The sequence below is a fragment of the Lepisma saccharinum genome, chromosome 11 (assembly GCF_977018435.1).
Source record: "Lepisma saccharinum chromosome 11, izLepSacc3.1, whole genome shotgun sequence".
NCBI classification, from domain to species: Eukaryota; Metazoa; Arthropoda; class Insecta; order Zygentoma; family Lepismatidae; genus Lepisma; species Lepisma saccharinum.
Genome location: NC_139239.1, coordinates 27533982 through 27560748, shown reverse-complemented (window position 1 = coordinate 27560748; position 26767 = coordinate 27533982). Strand labels below are relative to the sequence as shown.

At 40.0% G+C, this 26767-nt stretch overlaps 1 protein-coding gene across 1 annotated transcript in view; it reads left to right on the top strand.

Moving 5' to 3' along the window:
- Nucleotides 1–26767, top strand: part of LOC145994692 (uncharacterized) — an 817464-nt gene that overhangs the window by 307957 nt on the left and 482740 nt on the right. Inside the window, exon 3 of the mRNA XM_083130852.1 lies at nucleotides 25195–25700. Coding sequence (XP_082986978.1) covers nucleotides 25195–25700 — 506 coding nt within the window. The remainder of the gene's footprint in view (nucleotides 1–25194; nucleotides 25701–26767) is intronic.

The window sequence follows — 26767 nt, the reverse complement described above, 5'->3', positions numbered from 1 at the left end:
GTTGATATTACATAGCTACTCTTCGAAGAAACGGTAATTTTGTCCTCACCTGACCCCAGAGCTGGAAAAACTTTACCAGAAGAAACAGCCTCATTAGTGAGAGATTTTTACTGCAGTGATGAAGTTAGCAGGCACATGTCTGGCAAGAAAGACTGTTTCCGTGAGGGATACAGATGGTAAACGTATCCACATTAAAAAAAGATTGTTCCTGGGAAATCTGAGAGAAATATTCACACTTTTTAAATCTAAATACCCGCTACTTAAGATTGGGTTTTCAAAATTTGTAGAATTAAGACCAAAGAGTTGCATAATAACAGGAGTCAGTGGTACCCACACTGTATGTGTTTGTACCACTCATCAAAATTTTAAACTAATTATAGCTGGAGTGATGAAGTTGGTATGTATGCTTCTGTATTTATAATGTAGTTAGGTATGTAAAATATGTTAACTTAAATCATCGCAAGTCTTGAAAGGAATTCGCTTTTCATATGATACCAAAGAGATATAATCTTGAAGTTTTGATGAACCTTCAGTAGATGTGTACCAATATGTGTAAATTTTTTGAAAATTTCGTTTTTTGGAAATTGTAAAATAAAATTTTGAAACAACTTTCAAAATTGTTTTTTTTTTTTTGCAAAAAACAAAAAAAAACATGATGTATACCAAATGAAAGCCATCTTCAGAAGCTTTAAAATGAGACCATGCCCAGCCCTGTATTCGCTTTTCATATGATACCAAAGAGATATCACCTTGAAGTTTTGATGAACCATCAGTGGATGTGTACCAATATGTGTAAATTTTTTGAAAATTTCGTTTTTTGGAAATTGTAAAATAAAATTTTGAAACAACTTTCAAAAATTTGTTTTTTGCCAAGAAAAGAACAAAAAAAACATGTATATCAAATGAAAGCCATCTTCATAAGCTTTAAAATGAGACCATGCCCAGCCCTGTAGTTGAAACAGGTCTCTTGCAAATTGTATTTAAAGTTTCAGCTGTGAGCGGTTTTTAGCCAATTTTGTCAATTTTCAAAATTCAATAACTCAAAAACCGGCAACATGAAAAATAAAATAAAAATATTTTGTATTTTTCAGATGATAAGAAGCATGTATACCAAAATTTAGCCAAATCCATGACATCAAAGGTTTATGCACTGGTTGATTTGACATGGAATGATGATGACCCCTAGTTCTTTAATGCTTTCATTTGAAAATTTCGATTTTTCTTTACATCAAATAGAAAATCGCAGCTTCAAATAGGTAAGGTGGAGAAGATCCCAATTTCAAATAATAGATGGCGACTCCAAATAATGCTTACCATTATTGCAGAAAATAGTTGTTTGCCTCGCTGACAGAAGAAAGATACTACCACTCATTTGCCGACTTTCACAGAGCATTATAACCACCATAAATCCAAAAATCCAATTCAGCCCACTCTAATATAGCAGTTGAACTCCCGACATCGCCAATTTTAAATAACGCTTACCGGGTTATTAATGAGAATCATACATCTTTCACCGAACGCTAGTTTATCTCACCAGTAGGAAACATTTTAACCGCGATGCAATGAATGTCCTGGTGAAAGCGGCGGCGTGCTTCCACTTCCAGGTGACCTGGCCATTCAGACTCTCCAGGCGGTTTAGTATTACGGAATTACTTCTGATCCAGCCGCGCTTCGGAACATTCTGGAAGTGCTATTAGCGAGGACCTCTTCTGGAGAACGTGCTGTTAAAATACTGGACCCTGGGAACTTCATTAGCATGCTGGTTATTTATCTGAACCTTACGCGACTTTCGTGTGTGGCTCCCATTGCTCACATTCTTTCTGACCTCCCCTCGTATATATATTTTTTTTGCTCAAATTTTTTGCACCGAATAAACTTTCGTGATTTATATCACGTGTCAGACCGTGCAGAAATTAAAGCTTAGTCCGTGAATAATTTGTGCCTCAACGAGCCCATTATGCGGCCCCGTCCTGACCATGCTGGCAAGGCTCTGTCGTTGTTTATTGGTGGTTCACTGCGCGTACGTAATACAGTTCCTGCTTTTTCCCGTTTCTGGCACCGCAGCGCTCCAAAGTACCTCAGGTTTTGTCTCAAATTGATGTCTTTCAGTCATGCCACTCTATGTAAAAGACTTGTGTTGTTGAATTTGTTTTGAAGTCCCACTTTATGCACAGAAAGGTTAATTGATACTGGATTTACAGTTTAAAGTTAGAACCATTATGCGCCTTTATCGAACCCGGGGCCCCTTGATTACAAGGCGACGACGTTACCACTACGCAATCGGAAAGGCCTTAGTGTGCTGTTGTTATTATAGTAATGTTAATTTTCTTCGTTTTTCATCTTTCTGGGTTAATCGCAGCGATGAAAATGATGATTTATCATTTTTATTAGTTCTCCCTTGTGCAATTTACCTTGCCATGGAGCCACATAGAACAAAATATTTTAATATTCTCTTTTTTCGACATATTTTTTGGATCTGTCTCTCTCCCTCAAAATTCTGGGTACGGGGTGGTATTTGTAGGGGTATGGGGGGATTTTCCCCCTCTGGGTACTTGTGTGCCCCCATCTGCTTGATAAATTTTATCCATGTGGGGAAATGTTATATGGCATAAAGTCGTTATCTCATGCTGTTCCTAGACAGTCAGTAGAATTTCCCCCACTGGGAATTTCTTTAATACCACACATCTCCTATGTTATCCCAGGGATAACATAGGAGATATGGAGTCAGGCCCCGTACATTCTCGATCTCGGCCATAGGATGCGATGTGACCGCCACAACGAACCGAATGCCTTTCTTTACCCTTCTGGGTCGTCCTGAATGTGTTAGCTCCAGAGCCGATTTATACATTGTTGGAAAAATTCCCACCTGAATTCCCTGGCGTCCCTCAATCGTGGGGTTAATAGATAGCGACAACGCCGCGTGTATTCTGCTAGATGACCGGAAAGCGCGGGAAAAGCAGCAGGTTAGACCAAACCCATCTTGCTTGCCATTCCGTGCATCTGTGCATTAGGTGAACTTTTAAACACACATTGTTTGGTTGTTTTAACAAGTAATTTGAAAGTTTTGCATGATTTCGGCACTGGAGGCGAGGCACTGGCTAGCCAGTCGAGAGCGAGACGAGACGAGAATCGATAAAATCACGAGAAAAGGAAACCGCGCGAACATTCCACCAGCATCGTCACGATGTGTAAGACACGTAGGGAATAGATTTCCCCATCTGCATTGGAAATGCGTGAAATTTGAATTTCAATTCCTGCGTAACAGGTTCTGGAAGAAAGGAAGAAGCCTGAACCGAAGCATGTTGTTGCCCTGGGAATGCATTGTCTTCCACCGTTATGTGTTTTGCACGCACGCGATATATCCAATAGCGGAGGAGGTGTGTTGTGTGTGTGTCCGTTTATGTGCGGCTGGGTGTGGCGAAAACCATAAAGTCTACCTAAGGGCGGTCTAATTTAATTGCGTCCGTTTCAGGAGAACTCCATTGTGTACCGTGGATCCACACAAGTTATTCCTGCAGATGTTGTTCCCGCGTTTATAGCCAGTGTTGCCAGCATCCAGACTCTCACTTTCCTCCACTGGTGTGTGCAGGATTCTTTTTCGGAAGTGGCTGGAATTGTAAAGGTATACAGAATAAAACATTTCGTACGTTCAGATGGACGTCCGCTGGATTTTTCCAGGAAGGGGCAAACGAGGTATTTTTTTCAGGGGCGGGGGCAAACTAAGGACATTTTCCAAAATAATAGTGCGTCCCCTTCAAAAACACTGCTTCAGTTTGAAGTTATTATGTTCCTGGAACGATCTTGTAATAATTAACATGGCAAATAAAATTTTACGTGGGAATATATACGCCAGTGCTTTCCTCAGAGTTAAATATCTTCCTTTCTTGAACCTCCCGCGTAGCAAAATGGTTAGCGCTCTTGCCTTTGGTGCGAGCGGTTCTTGGATCGATTTCCAACATTACTGTATTGACGTGAGGGCAATTGGAGAGCTGCTTGAGCAATAAAACGTAGCGGACTCCGGCCTCGAAAGTCAGATAACTGCGACGATGGGTTTCGTTGCGCCGACAATGTGTCCCCCAATGACAAAGCCGTTTGGTAGGTTCAGGCCCTCAACTTGCTGCTTGCGCTACGGGGTTTGTTTTTTTGTTTGTATTTTTGTATTTAACGTTGCTTTGGCAGTTGTGTAAGAATGATGATTAAATTAAATACGGAATTTGGAACCATGCGCGGCGAAACCTTGAGCTGATATAACCAGCCACCGAGGTGGCTTTACTAGGAAAATGTATAGGAATACTGAAGAAGTGAACAAGAGAACTGAATTTTAATGATGAAAATGACATACTCGTTTAACATTAAAGAATCTAAACAAGATCTGGGCAACTCGACTGCAAGAGACCTCTCGTATGCACGCATGGAACTCGGAGCGAGCAAGGTGACAGTAGCATTGTAATAGGGGCGGAAATGAGGGGAGGGAAGTCATGAGGTGCATTGTGTAGGCCATAAGAACAGAGATGCATAGAGCGCACGCTGGCCTTCACAAGTGCAGGCTAGTTGCCCTGCCCAAGACTGGACTATAGATTACAAAGCCATAACTTTGCCTTGAACCTCGGCCTTGAAGAACATTTGAATATGAATTTTGAATGTAAAATATGGAATGCTAAATGAGGATCGTAGATAAAAACAAGATCTAAATGAGAAGGGAGAGGTTAGTGGAGAAAGTTACATTCTATAACTAACTCTCTAGCCTTCTTAAACCCGAAGGTTCATGGCTGCAGCAACACAGGCCTTCCATCTGTCCCTATCCTGAGCAAGATCTATATACTCTTTTCCATCCCTACCGATTTCCTTTAGGTCCATCTCAACGTTGACCCTCCATCTTCGTCTTGACCTTCCTACAGGTCCATAATCTGAATCCATCTAGAAAATTTCTAGAATAATTAAATCAGGAGGATATAGATGAGACTCGTGTGTGGTGCGCATGGGAGAGGGAAAATGAGTTCAGTGCAGGCTTGAGCATTATGCTTGCTCACGTGAAGACAATTAAGCGATCCGTGCGACTCGAGTTTCCCGCCTGCACACAACCTCAGAGCAGGAGTAGAGGGAGCCGCTCGCGTTAAGAGGTAAAAAATATTGCGGGGGAAGGCGCCTTTTCACGGAACCACCTCTTGTTTCTTCTGCCATCTAATACCTGAAGTATAAGACACAATATTTAGATGGAACCAAGAGAATAAACGGTCAAAACTGGAATGCTAGCCAACAAAGGAGCAGATAGAATCCTTGCGTACGACGAACCTTCCTCTTTAGGAATGCCGGGGAGTGAGTGAATAACGAGTTTGGAATATCCATATGTTAGCGTGTATACGCAGATGATACATACGTTCATCACAAAACTACTAACTTTAAACCAAAACGAATAATTAACGTTACAGAGACTGTTCATGTACAGGATAATCAAGAGAGATAGATAAATACTTAATACACCTTTTAATGTACCTTTATGTAGAAGATAAAAAGAGCGTCTTTGGAAGTTGCATCTGAGAAAGTCGAAGACAAAGGGTTTTGTAAAGGTTTAAGGCACTTTATGCAAAGATAGGCTATAAGGGCTAGACTTTTAGTTTAAAAAGGGACTCCTACCACTGTAGAATGTGCCTGAACTGGGGGTCAAACTTGTAAATTCCTTATTATAATGCAGCAGTTATCACAACGCCATCTGGTGGAGTTTGAGTTCAAGCAGTAATCAAGGCTGAAATTCAAAACGATGATGAAGGGAAATAGCCCAAGAATAATGTCTAGATTAATTCTGAAAATCATTTGTAGTTTTCCAACAGCGGAAAATTTTGGTTTGCGTCTTGTAGGCCGACACACAGGATCGAATAACCTCCAAGAAGACAACACCCAACCGCCTCTGCCTTGAATTTGAATGCAAGGAAGTACTGATGAAAGATCTTGGCAGACAGCTGGGCAGAGTAATTCATCTCCACAGAAGATTATTGAAACTCGCGACCACCCCAGAGATGGAGAAAGGCCGACACAAGGTTGCAAAACGAACTGAATGCAATCAGCGACGGGTGTGACAAGTTCAGAGACAGTTTCCATAATGTTCAGGAGCTGCATTGTCTTTTTCTTTTTTCGTTCCATTCAAATGTCAACTGTCACCAGACATGGAGCTGGGTTGATTGCAGTTTGCGCGTGCAGACAGAATACCCGCCTTGCATTTTAAGTTGTGTATGTGTGGAAAGGTGTCCGTTATGTCTATTTCTCTTTTGTCTCCTACGTACATGCCTACTAATGGAGTCATGCATGTTGTTTGTCTTCTCTCAAAAAGGGACTTTAGCTGTATTATGCATTAGTTACATTTTTCTTTGATAGAGGGGGTCAATGTAACCATGACCATTTGGTAAGCACAGTCACCATCAGCTTAACCACTGTGGGATGCATGGGGAAGACTGACTGATTGACTAATCATTTGGCGGCAATTATTGTGAAGTTTTGTTTCCCTTGTTTCCATTGGTGTTTGCTAGTTCATTGGCGTTCTTCTTCTTGTAGTATGGATTCTGTGACCCCTGCACCTGTTGTTTAGAGTCGACCTTGCGTTGAGTCTGTGGTCTTTACAAAGGCCGAAATGCTTCTTGCAAGGAAGTATTACTAGAGGTGTGCATTTTAAATTAACTTCCCTCACCCTTACAACTCGTCCAAGCCATCACTCACACAAGTCTTCCGGAGGGTGAGGGTGAGGTCTGCCCTCATGAAGGTCGCCCTCCGGATGGTGAACATCTCTGTGACATGTCTGGGCATTACATGAAAAACAAACGTAAAATTCCGACCATCTGCCATAATGCCTGTGGCTCGTGACAACAGTAGAGGCTGTGGCTGTTACAAGAGCAAGAACTGAATCTGTAGCTAATCTGTCGCTAGCCAATTCTGATTCAGTGTCCTCCGATAAATATTTTCTTTGCTAATTTTAACTATATATATCATCGACGATGTTCGCCCTTACTCTCATGACTCGACCTCTCTCCTTCCATCCCACGCCCTCACCCTCACTACTCGCTCATGCCCTCGCTTTCCTCACCCTCAGAATTCTTCCTGAGAGTGAGATTTGCCGTCCGGATGCTTGCACAGTTCTGGTTACTAGGGCGCGGAGTTTAGGCGGTGCCCCATGATAACTTTCCGATTGGATTGTGCTCTTGCATTTTGATTTTCTGATGTAAATAAAAGGAGAAAACAAACTAGCTATGCAATATGGAATTTGTTATCAATAGGGCTCGGAAGTTGAAGACCTATAAATTGCGAAAAAAAATACCTATAAAAGAACCTAGAAATATATAAAAAAGGGACCTAAAAACAGAAAAAAGGACGTATAAATGTGATCCAAATTAATTAATAACTTCAGTTTTAATTACATATTTAATTAATAAAAAAATACAAAATTCTGGTGGTATGGAACACACAGTGCGAGAAAACTGAAAGCTTCAAAACAAGAGAAAGTTGCCACTTCCAGACAAGTTACGGTTAAAGGACCTTGTACCGTACCTGCTTCAGTCGTCCAAAAATGTTTTTCTCTCGTTTCAGGGATGGTTCAAATATATTTCTTTCTTTCTTTTTTTTTTATTTCTTTACTACAGAAAGGATATTTAAGAGGTGATGATTCGAATTGAGAATGGGCAGTAAAAACGTAGTCGAATGAAGGTGAAGTCGCAAAAAGAAGCCGTTAAGACCTTTAAAAAGGCTAAAAAAAAAGGGACCAATAATCCAAAAAAGCCGAAAAAGGCAAAGAAGGACAAATAAAACCCACCTTTTTCTGGCCTACAATGACCCAAAATGAACATATATTATGTTGGGCCTCGTCATCGGACACTAGGGAAGAAAGGATTTTTCCTCAACTTCCGACCCCGAGTTATCAATAATTAACGGTTCAGCAGGGTGAACAGAGCACTGGTATTAATATTTATTGATTTTGCGACAGTTAGATCTAAACTTGAACGGAAAAGCAAATAGTGTCTACTTGAAGAAAACTCATTGTGACAATAGTAGTGTGTTATCTGTGATAATTGTTGCCTTGCAGATGGCGTATTTAGTATTACTTTCCTGTCCTGTCTCATAGCTTACTCGCCGAAATTATCTTGATTTTACTTAATTATTCTAAGAAGAGCTCTCTCTGCTCTCTCTGCTCTCTCTCTCTCTCTCTCTCTCTCTCTCTCTCTCTCTCTCTCTCTCGCAGGAGGTGAATATAGAATGTGAAGATCAGCAGGATTTTAGTTCCAAAAACCAAGAATTTAAATTAAAAGAGAGAATGAAAAGTAATGTTGAAGATAAGATATAGAAAAGTAATTCTTCTTTGTAGCTGATCAGTTGTGATTCAATCATTCTTAGTTTTGGACTTTTAACCACTGTGTTATTTTTAAAATTGGCCAGTCAGCATACAAGCGAGGATCAGTGTAGCACACGCACTTGGAGAACTGTATGTCCACAACCATTCAGGGTTTGACAGTTGCACGTAAGCGGCACTGAAAGAGCATTACATTTTTTTGGGGTTGATTCGCAACAGTATCAATCCTTTGACAAGGTGGAGCCTGGGCCACCGCAAATTAATGCTCCCTCGCAGCCTACATAGATAAACAGTCTTGACGTGACCACCAGACGAAGTGGAGCCTGGGCCACTGATAATGCTCCCTGGCAACTTCATGTACAAGAGGTCCTTGTAACCGACAGACGAGGTGGAGCCTTGACCACCGAGAATAATCCTACAAGGCAACAATTTATTCTCTATATAGATTAACACATCATGTGTCCAGGGATTGCAATATGATTGAGTAGATTACACACTACCCTGAAGACGGAGGCAGAACCAGCCTCCGAAACGTTTGCAATTTTAAAAATAATAATAAATAATATTTTCAGTTCAGGATATTTGTTTTGGTTTTTGTACGTTGTAGAGTGAACGCCACACCGAAAATGACAGGATGAACTAATGCAATAGTTTTGGGAACAGACACCAAGTTCACCATGCGTGACTCGAATCCGTAAACCCCAGAGCAATACGCTAACCAGTGCACCGTAGATTCCGGTTTGGCAATAATTTTGGGTAAGACTTGGGGAGAAGGTGGACCAAGACTGGTTAATGCAAAAGGAGTTAGGAAGGCCTTGAGAGAATGGAGAGGTAGAAGAGGAATGCTACTAATAGAAGCCATAGTAGTGATATAAGTTTGCGGAAGCGAGTTGTTCTAATTGCTATGGACAATTGGCGATATGAATAATAATAAAAAACAACAACTCAGAACATCCCAACAGACAAAGAGTGGTGCCGGAACACTCAAGATAAATCAACATACTTGCTGGGAGAGGAAACACGTGATTCATCCACCACTGAACTCTGTGTTTTGTAAACAATCCGGGCAGGTAGGAATTTGGGAGTGGACTATCTGACACCGAACAACTCCGTTCGGATTCTCTTTCTCAACCAACTGACTGACAGCTGGCATTCGTACTTGCTCCTCTTCAATCCCCACCTGACGTTTTGCTCAAACTATAAAAGACAAGGTTAAAGAAGTGGTTTGGAAAGTAAGTGACTAACTGACCTCCACTTCTCAATGGTGATCGTTACCACGGTGATCAGATTCATATTCAGGAAGGCATTCACAATGCTTTATCTTTTCAATATTGGAAGCAGGCATCGGAAAGGTCTTGGCAATTTCCTTCTTATTTCTGGGACTGCACCTATCTGCGAGCGTTACTCCATCTGTCGTCTTTTAAAATGCAATCATTTAGTGAGGATTAAAAATGGGTGCTGGTTTTTCAATGTGCGATTAAAGCGAAGGTTTCCAAATACCAAATGACTAGAGGCTACTTCTATCTTTTAGTTTTTCTATGTGCGGTTAAGTCCTCAACTTGAGGCCGAGTGGCAGTAACTCTGGTGGTCAACAAGGTAACTAGCAATTGCGAACGAACGTGGCTGCCTCATCGAAAGATCGATCTCCACTAGACAATATTGTCTCAGATTCAACGAAGCTGTTACGGCCCTTGCAGATTTTTACCCTCTATGTTAACTAACTTTCAGATATGTGTCTATTAACAAGAAAACGGAGATATTCTTCTCATAGCTTGAATAGACAGCTCCTTTAATAGACAGTTTCTTCGAAACACTTACTGCTTGGTAGTACTTCAAGTGTGTAAATTTCCTGAATTCTCTGATTCCTTCTGTGTTGTTATCGCTACATATCTAACACAACAGCTGATGTACATTTATAGAGGCAATTGCATACTACGTACCTTATTGACTGCATAAATTCTACTAACTTTTTTTTATTAATTTAAATCTTGCAGTGTCTTCAAATAGATGACTAAACGCAAGAGTCATTTTAGTCTTGTTGTAGACAATGTCTATTTGTACCAAAAGATGGCACTCCATATATTGGTTCATGCCGTATTAATATAATATATTAAAAACATTGCAGAAATTTCTTTCTTTGTCTTTTAAGTTTTAATAAAATTAAATGAGTTTATGATTTACATTTCTTTTAAAAATACAGCTGTCGCAAGAACATTTTTTGTAATTATTTGACTTGTTCTTGTCCTTTTTTGTCCATTTCAATTAGGCTTGTATTATGCGCGACATATTCGTCTGTTGCGTTATGATTTTGTTGAGAGTTGCTGATGCTATAGTGAAGGCCTGTGGAAGGTTTCAAACGTGGACAAAACAAGTTCATTTCAGATCATGCGTACAATGTCAAATGTCCATCTATCGAACCTTAGTGTCTTCTCCATCCCAAGAAAATACGCATGTCATAAAGAAAGCAATAAGTTCTAAACGTTCTGTACACGCCCCGCAATTGTCTTTGTACCGAATACTAATGTAACCCCTCTCTCAAAAGACAGTCAGGAAGAAACAAGAGACTGAAGAAAAAATGGTTTTCGAATGACCCCTCGTGTACCTGGCTGACCTATGGTTGACAACCACTAAATCGTACATCCTGTTCCACCCGCGTCTCTTGAACTGTCTTTCCCTCCGACCTCTCGCTATCAATGTCTGTGGTCTCCCCTTTCTAAAATGACCCGCCAGTCCGTTTTATATGTTCCATAAAGTCTTCCGCGTTATACGATGCTATCTGCCTCGCAAGTCTTTCTCCTTATCTCGCCAGTTTCCTAAGTGTCCTTACCATGTGTGTGGAGAAGGCTTGGTGTCTAATTTTACTTTGGCACTACCGCTTCGGGCGTATGGACGGACTGTTGGTAACAAACACTACGCAGCTGTTGGTAACTTAATGGACAGTGAGGTTGCTAACTTTTCAAGATTTATAATTTTTTTTTGACACTTATTTCTGGCGGGCTTGAGCCCCCAAACCCCCACATTGACAATAATGCGGGAATTTGCTGTTAGGCTATACGTGAAAGCAATCGTACTGAAATCATAGTTCGTTTATTTTTCTTTCAGACCTCTATTGCCTGCAAAATCAAAAAGCCTTAATTCAATTTCAGGTAATTTCAAGAAAATTTGAAAAACTCAATATGCTGACCAAGGCAGAAATTGATTTTATTATAAAACATAAACTAAACGTAACGTTTCAACCTTCTAGCAAGGTCTTCTTCAGACCCTGCAGCAAGTACAAATGTCTTTGTGCAGAGTCTGAAGAAGAAGGTTGAAACGTTACGTTTAGTTTATGTTTTATAATAAAATAAATTTCTGCCTTGGTCAGCATATTGAGTTTTTCATATCATGAAAACAAGGCTTAATGGTGTTACAAGAAAATTTGCAAAACACGTTTCACCTTGCGTTGTAAGATATAACTTCATGACTTCCAAAATGCTAGTTTGGGGGTACAATCAAAGGCGAAATGTATTGTACTCATTTTGTCAATATTATCTTTGTAGCTTAGCGGGGAATATGCTATTATTCGTGAGATGTAACGTGTTTACTAGCAATAAGTGTTTCTCCCCGATGGCGTAGTGGTAACGTCGCCATCTTGTAATCAAGGGGTTCCTGGTTCGATACCCGGTGGGGTCACATAGTGGTTCACATACCACTTTAAACTCTAGGTCCAGTCCCCATTAGCGTTTGTGTTCATAAAGTGGACTTAAAAAACATACTCCAACTTGAAACTAGAAGTAACACTTAGATTTCCCCATGTCGTGTTTTGATATTGTTGTATAATCCATTGGCGCAATTTGGCGGGGCCAAGGGGAGCTCGTACTCCAAATTTCCAGGTTTTTTAATATTTAAATGTTAAACGTATTTTTTAACCTTATGGAACTTGAGGTTCATGTTCTGTCCCCCTAAAGTTAGGGCCCAATGTACGCTGCCTTGTTTAATCCTGGGATAAGGAAACGACGCCCTAGTTTTGGACTGTTGTATCAAACGTACGGACAGTAACATTGTCATTACAAATTATGCGAGATAAATTTTATTTTTAGTGAAGTTAGGTGGATTTATTATTGTTGCGGTAAGTAGTGGAAATCAGTGAACTAGTCCTGGTATAATAGGGAACACTGCTCCTATGGATAGAACATGGTGGAAGTGGGCCACAACATAATGTGTCATGTAATACAATATCTAATAAGGAATTTGATACTCAAAGAAAACAGTTGTAAGTTTTTTAAAACATGAATTTCAGTACCGAAACGAAGGAGAATTGTGTACACCTTATGTTTTGGTAGATATCATTGGAATACATGCCATAGGCGCCGACTTCGGGGGGTGGGAAGGCACTTTCTGCCCCCCCCCCGAATTCACGTAGAAGGACACATTTTATGTATATTTACATATACAAAAGTATTGTTTATGCCGATCTTGCCCCCCCCCAAAAAAATAAGTTGCTCTGCATGCTACAGCTGTAGTCAGTCTGTAGAATATGAAAGTAATATACTTGTCTCTGTTGCAGTGTTATGTGGTACGTTCTTGTGCTTTTTGGACTTTCTATTGATAGACAGGGAAAGTTGCATCATTGTTGTTTAGCATATGTTCCATACTTAATATTCAACTTCAGCACAGATCTATAAACAAGTACTGATAAAAGCGCTCAACAAAAAACCAAATACACCACACACTCCTCGTATGCCATACGTTACGCACGACCGGACATGGTCTGCCGTAAGCGCATTGAACACGCTCAAGCCAGCCTGCGTAGAAGCAGCGTCAGGTGTTCAAAACTGCGATTTTTAACACTGCAAAAAGAAATTGGAGCGCTCCGGCAAGACGGGGCAATAAATGGAAGAAAGGTTTTGTGTATCGCAGTCGCGTAACTTCTTATATAACCCTTGCATAGTCATGCCTTAATCTCGGGGTCCGTTCGCAGTCACGTTGCCACGGCTGTTCAGGTAAACGCCATTTTGTATCCAGGAGCCAGGGCTCCGAACTAAGGCACCTTGACCTTCCGGGCAACATTTATATTGCAAATCGTGTCGGGTTTCTGCCTTAACACTCGTAAAGCACCCTGCTCTGTGTAAACATCGTGCACTGGTTCATTGCCGACAAAGTTCGAGGGCGGAAGTAAACAATGTTACCACTGTTCACGTCGGACAAAGGTTTTGTGGTAATTGTTGCGCGGGGTGGTCCACGAAGAAGGTTTTCAGCTGTCGTGTGTTCTAGTGTGCTTGAAATGACTGAGGAGGCAGAGTGCTGCACGCACTGGATGATTAAGAGTTTCAAAGTCTTTCTCTGTTCTCTTTCGCTGGGAGGTTCTTCCTTACTTCAGAAAATTCAAGAGCACCATACACGCTGTAGGGAGGACTTTGTTAAAATATCCAAACGGAACCAAAGAAACAAATGTTTTGCACTGTTGCCTTTACACATTGCCATCGTTGTGGATTATTCCCAATACATTTAGCTACAGTACTCATAAATTGCCACACATTTCACGCCCTTCAACGCACATACTTACATTTTTCACACATTTTGGACTGTCTTCGACATACATAAATCACTACACATGTTGGATCGTCTTCAAAACACATATATTACCATACCTTTTTGGACTATCTTCAATTTGCACACCTTTTTGGACAGATTTCAACTCATAAATTGTCACAGGTTTTCGACTGTCTTCATCCACTTACATTGCCACACGCTTTGGACTGTTTTCAACACACATACGTATATTGCCATACATTTTGGACTGCTTTCAACACACATGTATTGTCATACATTTTGGACTGCTTTCAGCATACATATATTGCCACACGTTTTGGACTGTCTTTAACGCAAATTTTGGAATGTCTTCAACACACACACACATTCTGGACTGTCTTCAACACCAAAAAATGTCACACATTTGGGCTGTCTCCAACACACATATATTGCCACACATTCTGGACTGTTTTCAACACACATATATTGTCACACGATTTGGATTGTTTTCAACATACATATATTACCACACGTTTTGGACTGTCTTCAATACACACATATTGTCATACATTTTGGACTGCTTTCAGCATACATACTCGTATATTGCCACACGTTTTGGACTGTCTTCAACGAAAATTTTGGAATGTCTTCAACACACACACATTCTGGACTGTCTTCAACACCAAAAAATGTCACACATTTGGGCTGTCTCCAACACACATATATTGCCACAAATTCTGGACTGTTTTCAACATACATATATTGTCACACTATTTGGACTGCTTTCAGCATACATACCTAGGTATATTGCCACACTTTTTGGACTGTCTTCAACACACATTTTGGACTGTCTTCAACACACATTCTGGACTGTCTTCAACACCCATAAATTGCCACACATTCTGGACTGTCTTAATTCAACACACATACAGCTATTGCCATACATTTTGGACTCTCCAACTCACAAATTACCACATACATTTTTGGTTACCCGTAGTGTAAACATAAATTGACTCATATTGGGCAATAAAGAGTAAACACGTGTAAATGATCATCACTAGGAATATAGTTGTTTTACGTCACTTTCACATTTCTTTAATGTAATTTCGACAATGAGGAATAATTATGATGTAATGAAAAATTAACATTCATACTCAACCTGGGAATCCAACCTATACGACCCCTGGTTTCTTAGCGCTTTCTGTACATATATAATAAGCACCAGCCTACAGATATGTGAACAAAGCTGAACGGAATTCCCCCCGTTCTAAATACAACTGTTGGGAGCACGCCCGCCTCTGTGTGGATGACAACATAATTAGAACGCGAGTCCCCCTATCGTCTTGTAATTAGCGCTTGCTCATTGTGTCCGCAGGAACAAAGCCAGGGAGATACTGCAAGCCTCCAAACAGCTCTCCCTCCCTCTTCCAACTTCTCTCCTTTGGAAAGAGCCAACTCGGAAACCGGCCGCGTGACTTGTTTACGACTTTCATATGCTGGAATGCTCGCTCCTCAGAATCAGACCTAACTGGTCCCTTGGAGCAAGTGAAAGGTGACAAATATCCATACGGTCTAATTAGTAAGCGAAAATAATTGCGTCCACTTGAAGACAGTGCTTTGTTATAGATCATATCCTTTCCATTTTTCGCAATCTTATTGTTATTTGTCAACAACAACAGTAAGACTGATTCAAGTATCAATGCAAGATGCAGTAGCTGGATCATGGTCCTTTTTCATCAGTGTCTTTGTTCACCCAAGTATCTTCACTGTGCCAATTCTGCATACACCAAAATAATTTTACTGTCACTATCAAACCCCTGTTGTCAGGATTTTCAAAATTTTTAATTTTGCATTTTTCACGTCCACGAACTTTTTCGCCGAATATGGTAATATTAAAATGAAACCATGCCCTATATCTTCTTCTCTCTTCTCACTTCCTCCCCCTTCCCTTTCTTCTCTCTCATTCATTTCTTCCTTGCATCTCCCTTTTCTTCTCACTCTACTGTTTCTATTACTTGTGCACGATTTCAACCCATTCTTCCCGGTTGTGAAAGCTTTGTTTCGCCACTGTCATTGTACAATAATCATGGCGTCCCGGGTTCGATACCCGGTGGAGGTATGTAATGGTTCGAATTTCACTATAAGCTGTAGGTCCAGTCCCGATTAGCCTATATGTGCACAAATGTAGACTTTATAATTCAAACTCAATAACTCTTCTTCGCAACTTCCTCAGGTCTTCCAACGATTTCTAGGCCTTGTCTTTCTCTCTTTTGTTGTTCCATGTGGTGTGACGCAACAATGTCTCTGATTTCTCATTATAGCACTTTTAATTTGCACCATGCATCTTTCTGTGTTATAATGAAACTTATCTCTACTTTGCAGTGCGTTTTAATAATGTTGAACATATTGCTTTTCGTGAAATTTCTTTCTGATTTAGACCTGGCTACAATACAGATCCGTGTGTGTATTTGCATGCAAACTGGCATGTACAGCTTGACCAATATAACAATGGCCTTTTGGCGCTGTAGTCGAATTTTCAACCGTAAGCGAGCATGGGCGATGCAATCAGCTGCTTCCATTATTCCCGTGCGTTGACATATTTGCAACACTTTCAAAAGGTACCGGATAAGGGAAGCAAGAGAAGAAAACAAATGACTGTGCACTGTAGTTCGCGAGTTTGCCCAGGTCATTCTTATCGTGGTTAAGCTGTATAGTTACATCCTCAAATATTATATTCACAAGACAGTATATATAAGTTTCTGAATCAGCACTGTGTTTTTTGTGTTCAACTTCGCACCATAACGTTACTTGCTTTGGATTCCTCGTGTCAAAGGTGGTCAGTAAGAGAGTATAATGACTACCACTCTTGAATATCTTTTTTCTACGTGAAAATAGTTGTTGATTCGTCCAATTGAATAGGGTCTGCTGTAGAGATTGACATTTATTTACATGATCACAGATGGCGCATCTTTCCTCTATAGAATCTTCGAGGAGAAAACTACATCCAAGAACGTCACTCTTCGGAAATTCTACCTGAACTAAATGAATAGGTAATTTAAGCACGTGTAGCGATCTTTCAGAGACATAATTGTACTTCCCAGAATTGACTTCTTATCCAACATGCCGCGAAAGCATCAAGACGGTAGCATCTACAGGTTTTATGTAAGTACATTCCCAACAGACGTCTATGAAAACAGCTTACCTCCAATTATGTCCATAACTTCTTCACCGAACTGCGCTTGCGTAAGAAATAACGATTGCCAATGCCATGGTATTGTGCGTTTCTTTGGGGGAGGAGAAGCAAATTATTGCACGGGGCTCCCTAAGAAGACCTCTTGATTAGATGTCCTCAATTCTTGGAAATCTTCTGCCTATAATTGAGACTGCCCCATTCCCAAACCTGCTCAGTAATCTTTTCCCTGTCTCGTGAACCCCTTCCTTTCATCCTTTCAGTGCATGCGAAAGAACACAATGTCATTTTTTTTCATAACACACCAACTCACTTGTGTACCAATCATTGTAATAAACTAGTTGATGCCCGTGTTCAGGGTGACGGTTCGTGTTCGGGAGGTCGCAGGTTCAGATCTGGGTTCTCCAGTCGAATGCTGGGGTGTTATCCATAGCGAGGGTCAAGGACGCTTGGTGGTCTTATAGGCTCAGTATCCGAGCATATTGCATGCTTGACTCGTGATCTAATCGACTGAGCCTTGCTGCTTTATTGCGTATGCTCCTTCAGCAATTTAATTTATTCATGATTCTCACTGAACATTGAATTTAACCAAAAGAGCTGGAAAAGGAACGTTACCAAATACAGGCAAACAAATCGATATTTTTCTCACTTCCAAGTTGCGATTAACTTATTTGTGCAACTAAAGTGGCGCAGCATCCTATGATAACACACAAGGGACGTGGAGATAAAGTTCTACACTTTCTCTATCTCGACCATAGTGGAGGTCAGTAGCGTACGCAGGATTTCGTCAAGGGGGGGGGGTTATTTCTAAAACTTTCTCCAAATTCACATTACCTTTGATTTATTATACTTTAATTAAATAATAATAATCACAATGAATTAATAATACTTATAATTAATTAATTAGCTGAATTACTACTAATAATACTACTAATACCACTACTACTAGTATGTAGTAGAGAGCTACATAAATATAGTATTTATGAAAACAATAGAAAGAAATTACTTTCTAATCATTCAATTTTTATCAAATCCTGGGAGCATTTTTTTGTTTTCGTTTTTTGTTTTTTGTCTGGTCAACAAGGTGAGACATTTTAAGGGTGAAGAAAATCCATAAAACAAGAAAATATATTAAGATAAATTGAAATAATTAAAGTATGGAACTCATCCAAGAAGCTGCGGTGGTCTGGTCGGTAGAGCATCTGACAATCACGCGAGAGATCCGGATTCGATTCCCGAAATTGGTTGGAATTTTTCCGGCTTCTTCCCCGCATAAATGTCCCCGATAATTCACATCTGGATTGTCTCACTGTTTTTACCAACAAAACATTTTCCAATAGTTAAGCTTATTGTCGTTTGAATAATTGTCTAGTCAACAAGGTGAGACATTTTAAAGAGAGACATTCAAACGTGCTGCGGTAAATAATACAGTGGGAAGGCAGACTGGTGACTGTATTAGGAGAATATTAAGTTTATTCCTGTATAGAGGAGTCAATTTTTGCTTTTCAAATATTTACAGCAAAATTAATCAATTTTCCGTGAATTGCATAACACACAGGATACTTCAGACTTCAGAAAGTGTCGCATCGGTATATAAACGGTAAATTTCATGTTTAAGACTCTATTTCGCATTTTGCAGTTCATTTCGCATCATTTTGTGACAAAACAGGGTAGGAAAATGCACCTCACACCTTTCAGAAACCTTAAAAATTAACATTGCAATGTGTTATTTCAAATTTCGTTTTCTTTTTGTCAAAAACGAAATATGCATGCCTCTACCGATGATGCTACAGCCCCTACCAAAATTCTGATTTTAAAAAAACTTTAAAAAATCAAAATGTGTAAATACGAAACCTCTTTTAAAGTGAGTCCCGATTACCATTTTTGTCTTTGAATACAATTTTAATAGACTGAAAAGCTCCAAAAATACGAAATATTTTATTATGCATCCTGCCCTCCAAAACGAAGCCATGTGTTATCCACATTTACTATTCCGGCCCCTCCTCCCCAAAAAACTGCGTACGCCAGAGTTTTGAACATTGTTGCAACTGAAATACAAAACATTTTATTTCTCTTTTAAATCATAGTTAGCCTCATATTTCACTTTCAAGAACTTGTGCTTATTTTCAAGGCATCACTCTGAAAGACGCGTGTGCTTGGAATGCTGTGCTTTTCTCCATGCTACATGGAAATAATAATTCAAATTATTATTATTATTATTATTATTATTATTATTATTATTATTATTATTAGTGCTGGTAGTAGTAGTAGTAGTAGATGTAGTAATAGTATTGTCCCAGATCTTTGACTGTGGTAAATTGGCCATTTTTTTTCCACAGCATTTTTCATAATATTTCACAAGCTGAAGGGGGGGGTTTAAACCCCGTAACCCCCCCTTGCGTACGCCACTGGTGGAGGTGGTGTAACGAGCACTGGGCTTCCCCGATGGCGTAGGGGTCAGTCACGTCTCATAGTGATTCAAATCCGTCTTCAAACTGAGAGTCCAGTTCTGATTAGCATTTATGTGCATAAATAGGTGTGATCATCACTCCCCTTTTACTCAGCATTGTCCTACAGTGAATACAAATTTTGCACTTTTACAGAATGATTGAAACACACCTTAAAATTCCTGTAATTGTGGTAAAACTCGGAGCAGAAACAGTACGTGATCCAAAGTGTTTTTCAAAATAGGCTGTAAGATGTAGAAATTCCAGAATATTTCTCTACAAGCCGATAACAACGGCTATTTTTCTCCTGACCGTAAATGTCAGAGCCTCACAGCCGCTTATGTAAGTACAGCCATGGGCATTTCTGGATTGTAACGACAGTCTTGACGTTCAGTGGGATTGTTATAACCCAGAATTGTCCGTGACGGTACATGGTAACAAAAATTCATATCCGAGGTCTCCCACCTTGGAACGTGAACCCAGACCCCTCTTGTGGCATTCAGACCCTGCCGATTAGACCATCGCAGTTAAATAGAAACAACCAGTCAGCAGGCGTTTTTGTGTCCGAAACCAATTACATCGAAGAAAAGAAGGAGTTCATTACAGCGCATCTTCACGATTCCTCCGTCCCAACGCAGCTTCTAAAGGCCTATCTTTGGACGACCAACATTAATAATAAGACTCGGGATAAGCGAGAACTTGTAAATGTTCTGTAGCACGGATTAAGTACACAGAAAGAAACTGCCAATATTTGACATAACGGTGGTCATGCCATATCGCTTGATTTAACGTTTGGAATGCAGGGAGATATACGCCGACTCGTACGAGCAGGCATAAACAAAGTAGTTTCCTAGAAGGTGCATTATCTCTGGTATGTGCCATGTCGGTAAACATCACTTAAGAAGCTTATCAACTCGTGTGTGTGTAACAGCATAAGAAGGATGTGGTTTCCCGATCTTTTGTTGGAAGAAAGCATACAAATACCTAAGGTTTTACATCATATTAAGTATTATTTTAACAATTTGGGCTTTTTTAAAGTTATTTTGTGCTTTCATGATGCAAAATGAGCTGAAATAATAATTCTAGTGTACATGTTATCAGTACATATCCCCGGAACTACGTAAGAAATGTGCATGGTCTACCGTTCTTTCACTTTAGTCATATTATTAAAACTACATTTTTTCAAAAGTTATAAGCTTATTTTTTTCTTCTTTCTAGAAGGCCCTTAAATGAAGCAATACATTTTATAATTTAAGTACCTTGTAGAGTTTCTAATTAAAACTGATTCACCATGGCCATAATTAGTTTCATATCGTCGCTAATAATAAATAAAAATATTCAAAGTTTCTTGCCCCATCTTGTGTCTATATTTGTTACTAGTGCTAAAATTCCAGTGTAAAAGAAAGGGTCAACTGTATATGGAACTGTACATAAATAGAGGTGCATTCTGTCGTTTGTTTATCGACGAATACGTGCAGGAAAGTTTCTTCAGTCGCTTGAACTTCCCGTTAATATGAAATCATTAAAACGCCATAAAATTGCTACCATTTATATTCATTTTTCATTCATTCATACGTGGTGCCAGGGGTGATTTTTCCATAAGCACCCAAGTGCCATCTCTCTTCCACGTAGTACATCCTGACTGCATTCTTGCATACTAAGGAGGTTCTGGAGTGTGGACTCTCCTGTAGGGCTTGTGGTGTCATATTCATGTGTGTTTGTGATTGTCCTTTGATCACTTTCATATCATCACTTTTCATCCCATCCTTCGCGATTAGTGGCAGAAAGGCGAAGTAGAATAAAACATATCAATCAATGCAATGCAAGTCGTAGGTTCGAATCCTGGGTGTACACGATGCAAGGTGGTTGTACAGGATAAAATGCATTTTGAAGGAATTTCTGCGCGTTTTTAAATAAGTCCATAACATCGACAATTTACTACTGATTGTAGAGATGTGAAAGGCCCATCGATGGCCACAAGCTAGTTTAAGTGAAACGTAGCTACACTGTGATTACTCGGTCCATTCAGGTCGATAGTCTGTATGTGTGACTGTAAAAGGTGTGGTGCCGGGACGAAGCTGGTTGTAGCGAGTATCAGGAAGTACTGTGGGATTAATTCTGTAATATCTGGCTGTTATGCATTTGCAGGTTGGGAGCGAGTCTTAACTCCACAAGCTTCCAATAGACAAGTGAGCCGCTGACGCCATCTCAACTCAGCACCAATGGATATCCCATTTTCTAACGCTCTACTCTGTTGATAGGCTGGCTAGCTAGATTCTCGCACTCGGCTGGGAGATTTTACGAGAATGATCCGACTGTAGCAGAGACGCCTTAGTTCTGCAAATTTTGTTCAAAATCCATCCAAAACGTTTCTCCGCTAACACATCGTAACGAAAGATATCGTCCTGGTAGAGATTGGGTTAATTATAGTCGTGTAGTCTTCTGGCATAGTTAAGAGTGGTGGTTCATGAGCATGGATTATACGTCTTTGTTGTCCAAACCTGGACATAGTGGCGTGCCCAGAAATTTCGAAAGGTAATACTTTTTTTCAGTAGTCAGCCTTTATGCTGCTATCTTTTCCCGCCCTTGACGTTCATCTTATCAGGAGTTTGAGTTTTTGTTTTAAGTCCACTTTATGCACAGAAAGGATAATCGGTACTGGACCTACAGTCTAAAGTGGGATCCGAACCACTATGTGCCTCCACCGGATATCGAATCCGGGATCCCGTGATTACAAGGCGGCGATGTTACCACTGCACAATCGGGGAGGCCCCTTCTTTTCAGGAAACTGGTACAAATGGGGGTTATGATCCCCACCACCCCCCCCTCCTCTTGGGAACGCCACTTCCTGAACAACTAATTATAATCCACCGATCTTGAAGTGATCTCACAGATTCTTTTACGTCGCAGAAGACATTAGTGGACCACTTGTTCATTCCTTAACATTACGGGCTTTCCAACATTGCTTGCACCTTCCTTGCACACTGCAAGGAAATTGACGCTTTCACGAAAGTGAAATTTCTGCAAGTGGATTCCACCCACTCGCAACTCGTAATGGATAGCCTCACCGTTGGTACCAGAATCAAAGAAAAATCCTTCCACATGGCCATTACGAATCAAAATATCCTCTTGAGGACTGTGACTCGTCAAGCTTGAGATGTTATTCTGTTTCTTTGATATCGGAGTGTCAATCTCAAAAGTGTATTTGAAATAGAAAGTGACTAAACATCTTTCTATTTGATATTCTCGGTATCAGTGTTCGTTGTCGACGACCTCGTCAATTAGCTACTACTTGTTCCGTGTTATTTTTGTTTGCTTTTCCTCCTAATAATCTTACCTTGATTCAATAGCTACTTGTGAGGCCATTAATCTAATTGAATGGGTGTATCTGAACGCTTAATATGGGCGTGGGCAGCGATAATTATTACATATCATGGCATGATTGTTTCAGTTTCAAACATTACGGAACTTCTACACCAGGACCTTATAAATCCACAGAAATATAATGAACGAAGAATTATCACTAAATCCAGCAAGGAAATTGTGCCTCTAAGGAAGATTTTACACCGAAACCAACAGCGACGCATGTCTCGTGTCGCTTGAGGATTTCAGCAATCAAATGCAGGCAAGGCAGTCTTGTGCGGCCTATCATGCCAATGCGGTGTGAAGTGTTACTGTTCATTGATTCGTTCCCAAGCGTTATGAGTTAGTTCATTGATAGTTCCTTCCGGATCTTCCTAATACACGAACTTATTAACAACAGATAAGATAAAATTCAACCCCCAAACACCAAGTGGATTTAGAGGGACACCCCAGATACTTAACCTTTTCCCCAGTCTTGGTTTTGGGATTGAATCCTCGCTATGTTAATCTTGATATAGTGATGAATTGCTGTTGTGCATTTGCACTAACACTAGATACAAAATCATTCAGTATGCCTAGTGGATAATCTTTGTATTACAGTTCCATCTGTTGGAGTTGTGGTAAATGTTTATTGCTACAAGATATTTATTTACCTCACAAACTTTCCTCCAAAATTCTGTAGTATAAATCATTTTTTCACTATTCGGTTCCCCTTATCCCTTTACTCGTACACAAATATTTATTCAGGACCACTTCAAAGGGTTGTAAAATCAAGGATCTACAAGTCCAATTACTGGTTCCTCTATGCTTATTCATGTTGTTGTTACTCAAACTAGACTTTCTGTGAATTTATTTCAATACTATAACAATATTAATTGACTTTCCTGTTTCTAGTAAGCAATGCATCCACTCGGACCGTGATTGTGATTTCTAAGGTAGTGGATCGTAAAGTAGTTATTAATTACTCAAGTCAGGATTAAAAGAAATTAACTCTATTAACAAGTACATCTGACTCGAAACCACTGATATGATACATGATTTTTGATTGTACAAAAAAGTATGAAAAATCAGAAAAGAATAACACTAGATGGCGCAGAAGTTCTGCTGAAATATATTTAGTCACCAAAAACATTATTGCTGAAAGAAAGTGAAGTATATTTGAAAGTTTCACCCTCCTAAAGGTTTTCCCTTTTCTTGTAGAATATTTATTAAGACGAAATGGGCGAGTAAATGAACTATTGCCGAATAATAGTATTCCCTTGTATTTTTTATGTATTTTTTAACTTTTAAATTGTGGAGAAGTGATAGGACCATATTGATTATTCGTTAAATAAACTTTGTGCATAAATATAATATTTAACACGCAAAAAATATAGAATTTGGACGTAAGCATCAAGGATCATAGCGGCTATGACGTAAGAACATGATTCTAGCGTCTAGGAAAATTGGAAAACTAACCTGAATCAAAACAATGCTACGTCACGTTGCATAAGGATGATTGTTTAGAAGGATTTCCTTTTCTAATAATTTCATTAGTTGTCCGAGCTTCTGGTTGGTAGAGACACGTGATGTCAAAGATATTTTCGTGTCTGTGATAGTTTATTTTATGCCCACCATCAAGAATCTTCTGGTACCATTATGCTAGGGTGATAGTTGGTAAAGTTCAAGCACAGTTTTGTGGTTGGTCTTGGAGTAACACCTCTTCGCATTAGAAACACCAAAGGGTCCTTCGCCTTTTGTGCCACTTTTGGCAAATTTGCGAAGGTGGGGATGAGTGATGATATGATGAATTTGATGAATGGGCACTTACAAATATCCATGCTCAGGCCGGGAGTCGAACCTGGGACCCCTGGCGTCGTAGCGTTATATGCTAACCACTTCGCCACGGAGACCGGCCTTTTTGTTAATAAATCCAGTTATTATGCAGTTTCCTTGCGTGGTCGTGTGCATGTGTTATCATTATGTAGCATGTGTGTGTGTGTGTGTGTGTGTGTGTGTATGTGTGTGTGTGTGTGTGTATGTATATATATATATACACACACACACACACACGCACACCTATATAATCAGGCTACATGAATGATGAAAGACTGTCTCCTGTGTTCAGTTACCCCTTTTTCTAAAACTCGGTGGTAAATAGGGCGACATGGACGACTCTGATGATGGTCATTTGACGACAAAGACAATTGCAATTGTCAAAAATCTCTATCGAATTATCACCATTATTGTTCTCATATTTTACTGCGTGTTCTAGCACGGGTGTACGCAACTAATTGCATCGTTATTGTCTATTGTTAACTCATACTTGCGTTCATGGTCGTGCGAGTAATTTCTTAATTTTTTCTCTTCCGCAGAGATAGAAGAACTCCTTTGACGGCCGAGGAGAAGTTGAAGAGGAACGATGCCGACTCCAGCGCCACGCAACGGGAAGCTGTGGAAGCTGCGAGAGGCGTGGTGGTGCTTGGAGATACGTCAGGTTCCGCAAGCGATGCTGGGCCCTCGGGCGTTCGAACCAGCGAACCGTCGGAGGAGCATCGCAGTTTGGGCGAACCGTGGCACCCGGTAGAAGGCGGAAAAGGTTCGGCGGTGGCTGGGATGGTCAAAGACTGCGACCGCGGGAACCGCCAAACCGATCGCGATATAATTGTCGTGGTGACATCGGAGGACGGTGAGAAGGAACCGACGACGACAGAAATGAACAGAGAGGACTCTAAGGACATAATTGTGACAGTGACCGAAGTTGACCAAGGGCAAAGTGCATTGATGAGTGTGGAGGGTGAACTCCAGAGGTCGCTGTATGCAGAAGCTGAACTTGATGGCCTGGGAAGCAGCGGCGGTTCGTCACAGCGTCTTATAAAAGGTAGGTTCGAGACAAAATTTTAATTACCATTGTAATATTTCATACATGGTCGAATATTTGTAGCATGTTGTAGTCCATTGACTTCATATGGCTAGCACATTCGCATGTTATTCTTACCATTATCAACAATATTCAATAATTACTGGAGCCATCAAATTAAAATATTCACTGTTTTAGCAGTTGAGGGTAAGATTGATTGATTGATTTAGTTTATTTTACTTCGCGTTTTGTTCCTCTTGGCTAATTTTGCGAAGTAGGGATGAGTGGTGAAATGATGAAATTGATGAATGGACATTCACAAACTACCAAGCCCGAGCGGGATTCGAACCCGGGACCCTTGGCATCGCAGCGCGATTTGCTAACCACTCGGCCACAGGGACCGGCAGTTGAGGGTAAAAGATGTATCACCCAATTATTGCGTTCATCAGTTGAGGATAACAGATGTATCACCCAATTATTGCGTTCATCAGTTGAGGGTAACAGATGTATCACCCAATTAATGCGTTCATCAGTTGAGGGTAACAGATGTATCACCCAATTATTGCGTTCATCAGTTGAGGGTAACAGATGTATCACCCAATTAATGCGTTCATCAGTTGAGGGTAACAGATGTATCACCCAATTATTGCGTTCATCAGTTGAGGGTAACAGATGTATCACCCAATTATTGCGTTCATCAGTTGAGGGTGACAGATGTATCACCCATTTAATTTCGTTCATCAGTTGAGGGTAAAAGATGTATCACCCAATTATTTAATTCATTACGCAATACTATAAAACAGAATAACACAAGTTAACGTAATATATATAATCGTAATCACTCATTTAACAAATATATGAGTCTCAAGTAATGTTTAACGTCGTTGTCTTGTAATAAAGAAGCACCGGGTTTTATACTCGAGGGAGACACATGGCACAGTGGTTCGGATCCCACTTTATAAACTGTAGGTCCAGCCTCGATTTGACTATCTGTGCATAAAGTGGACTTTAAAAAAATGAATTAAAATTCTATGGTATTTTATGTGTTTTACTGTAGTCCTTTTCAATGTTAAAGTCTGGAAAAATTG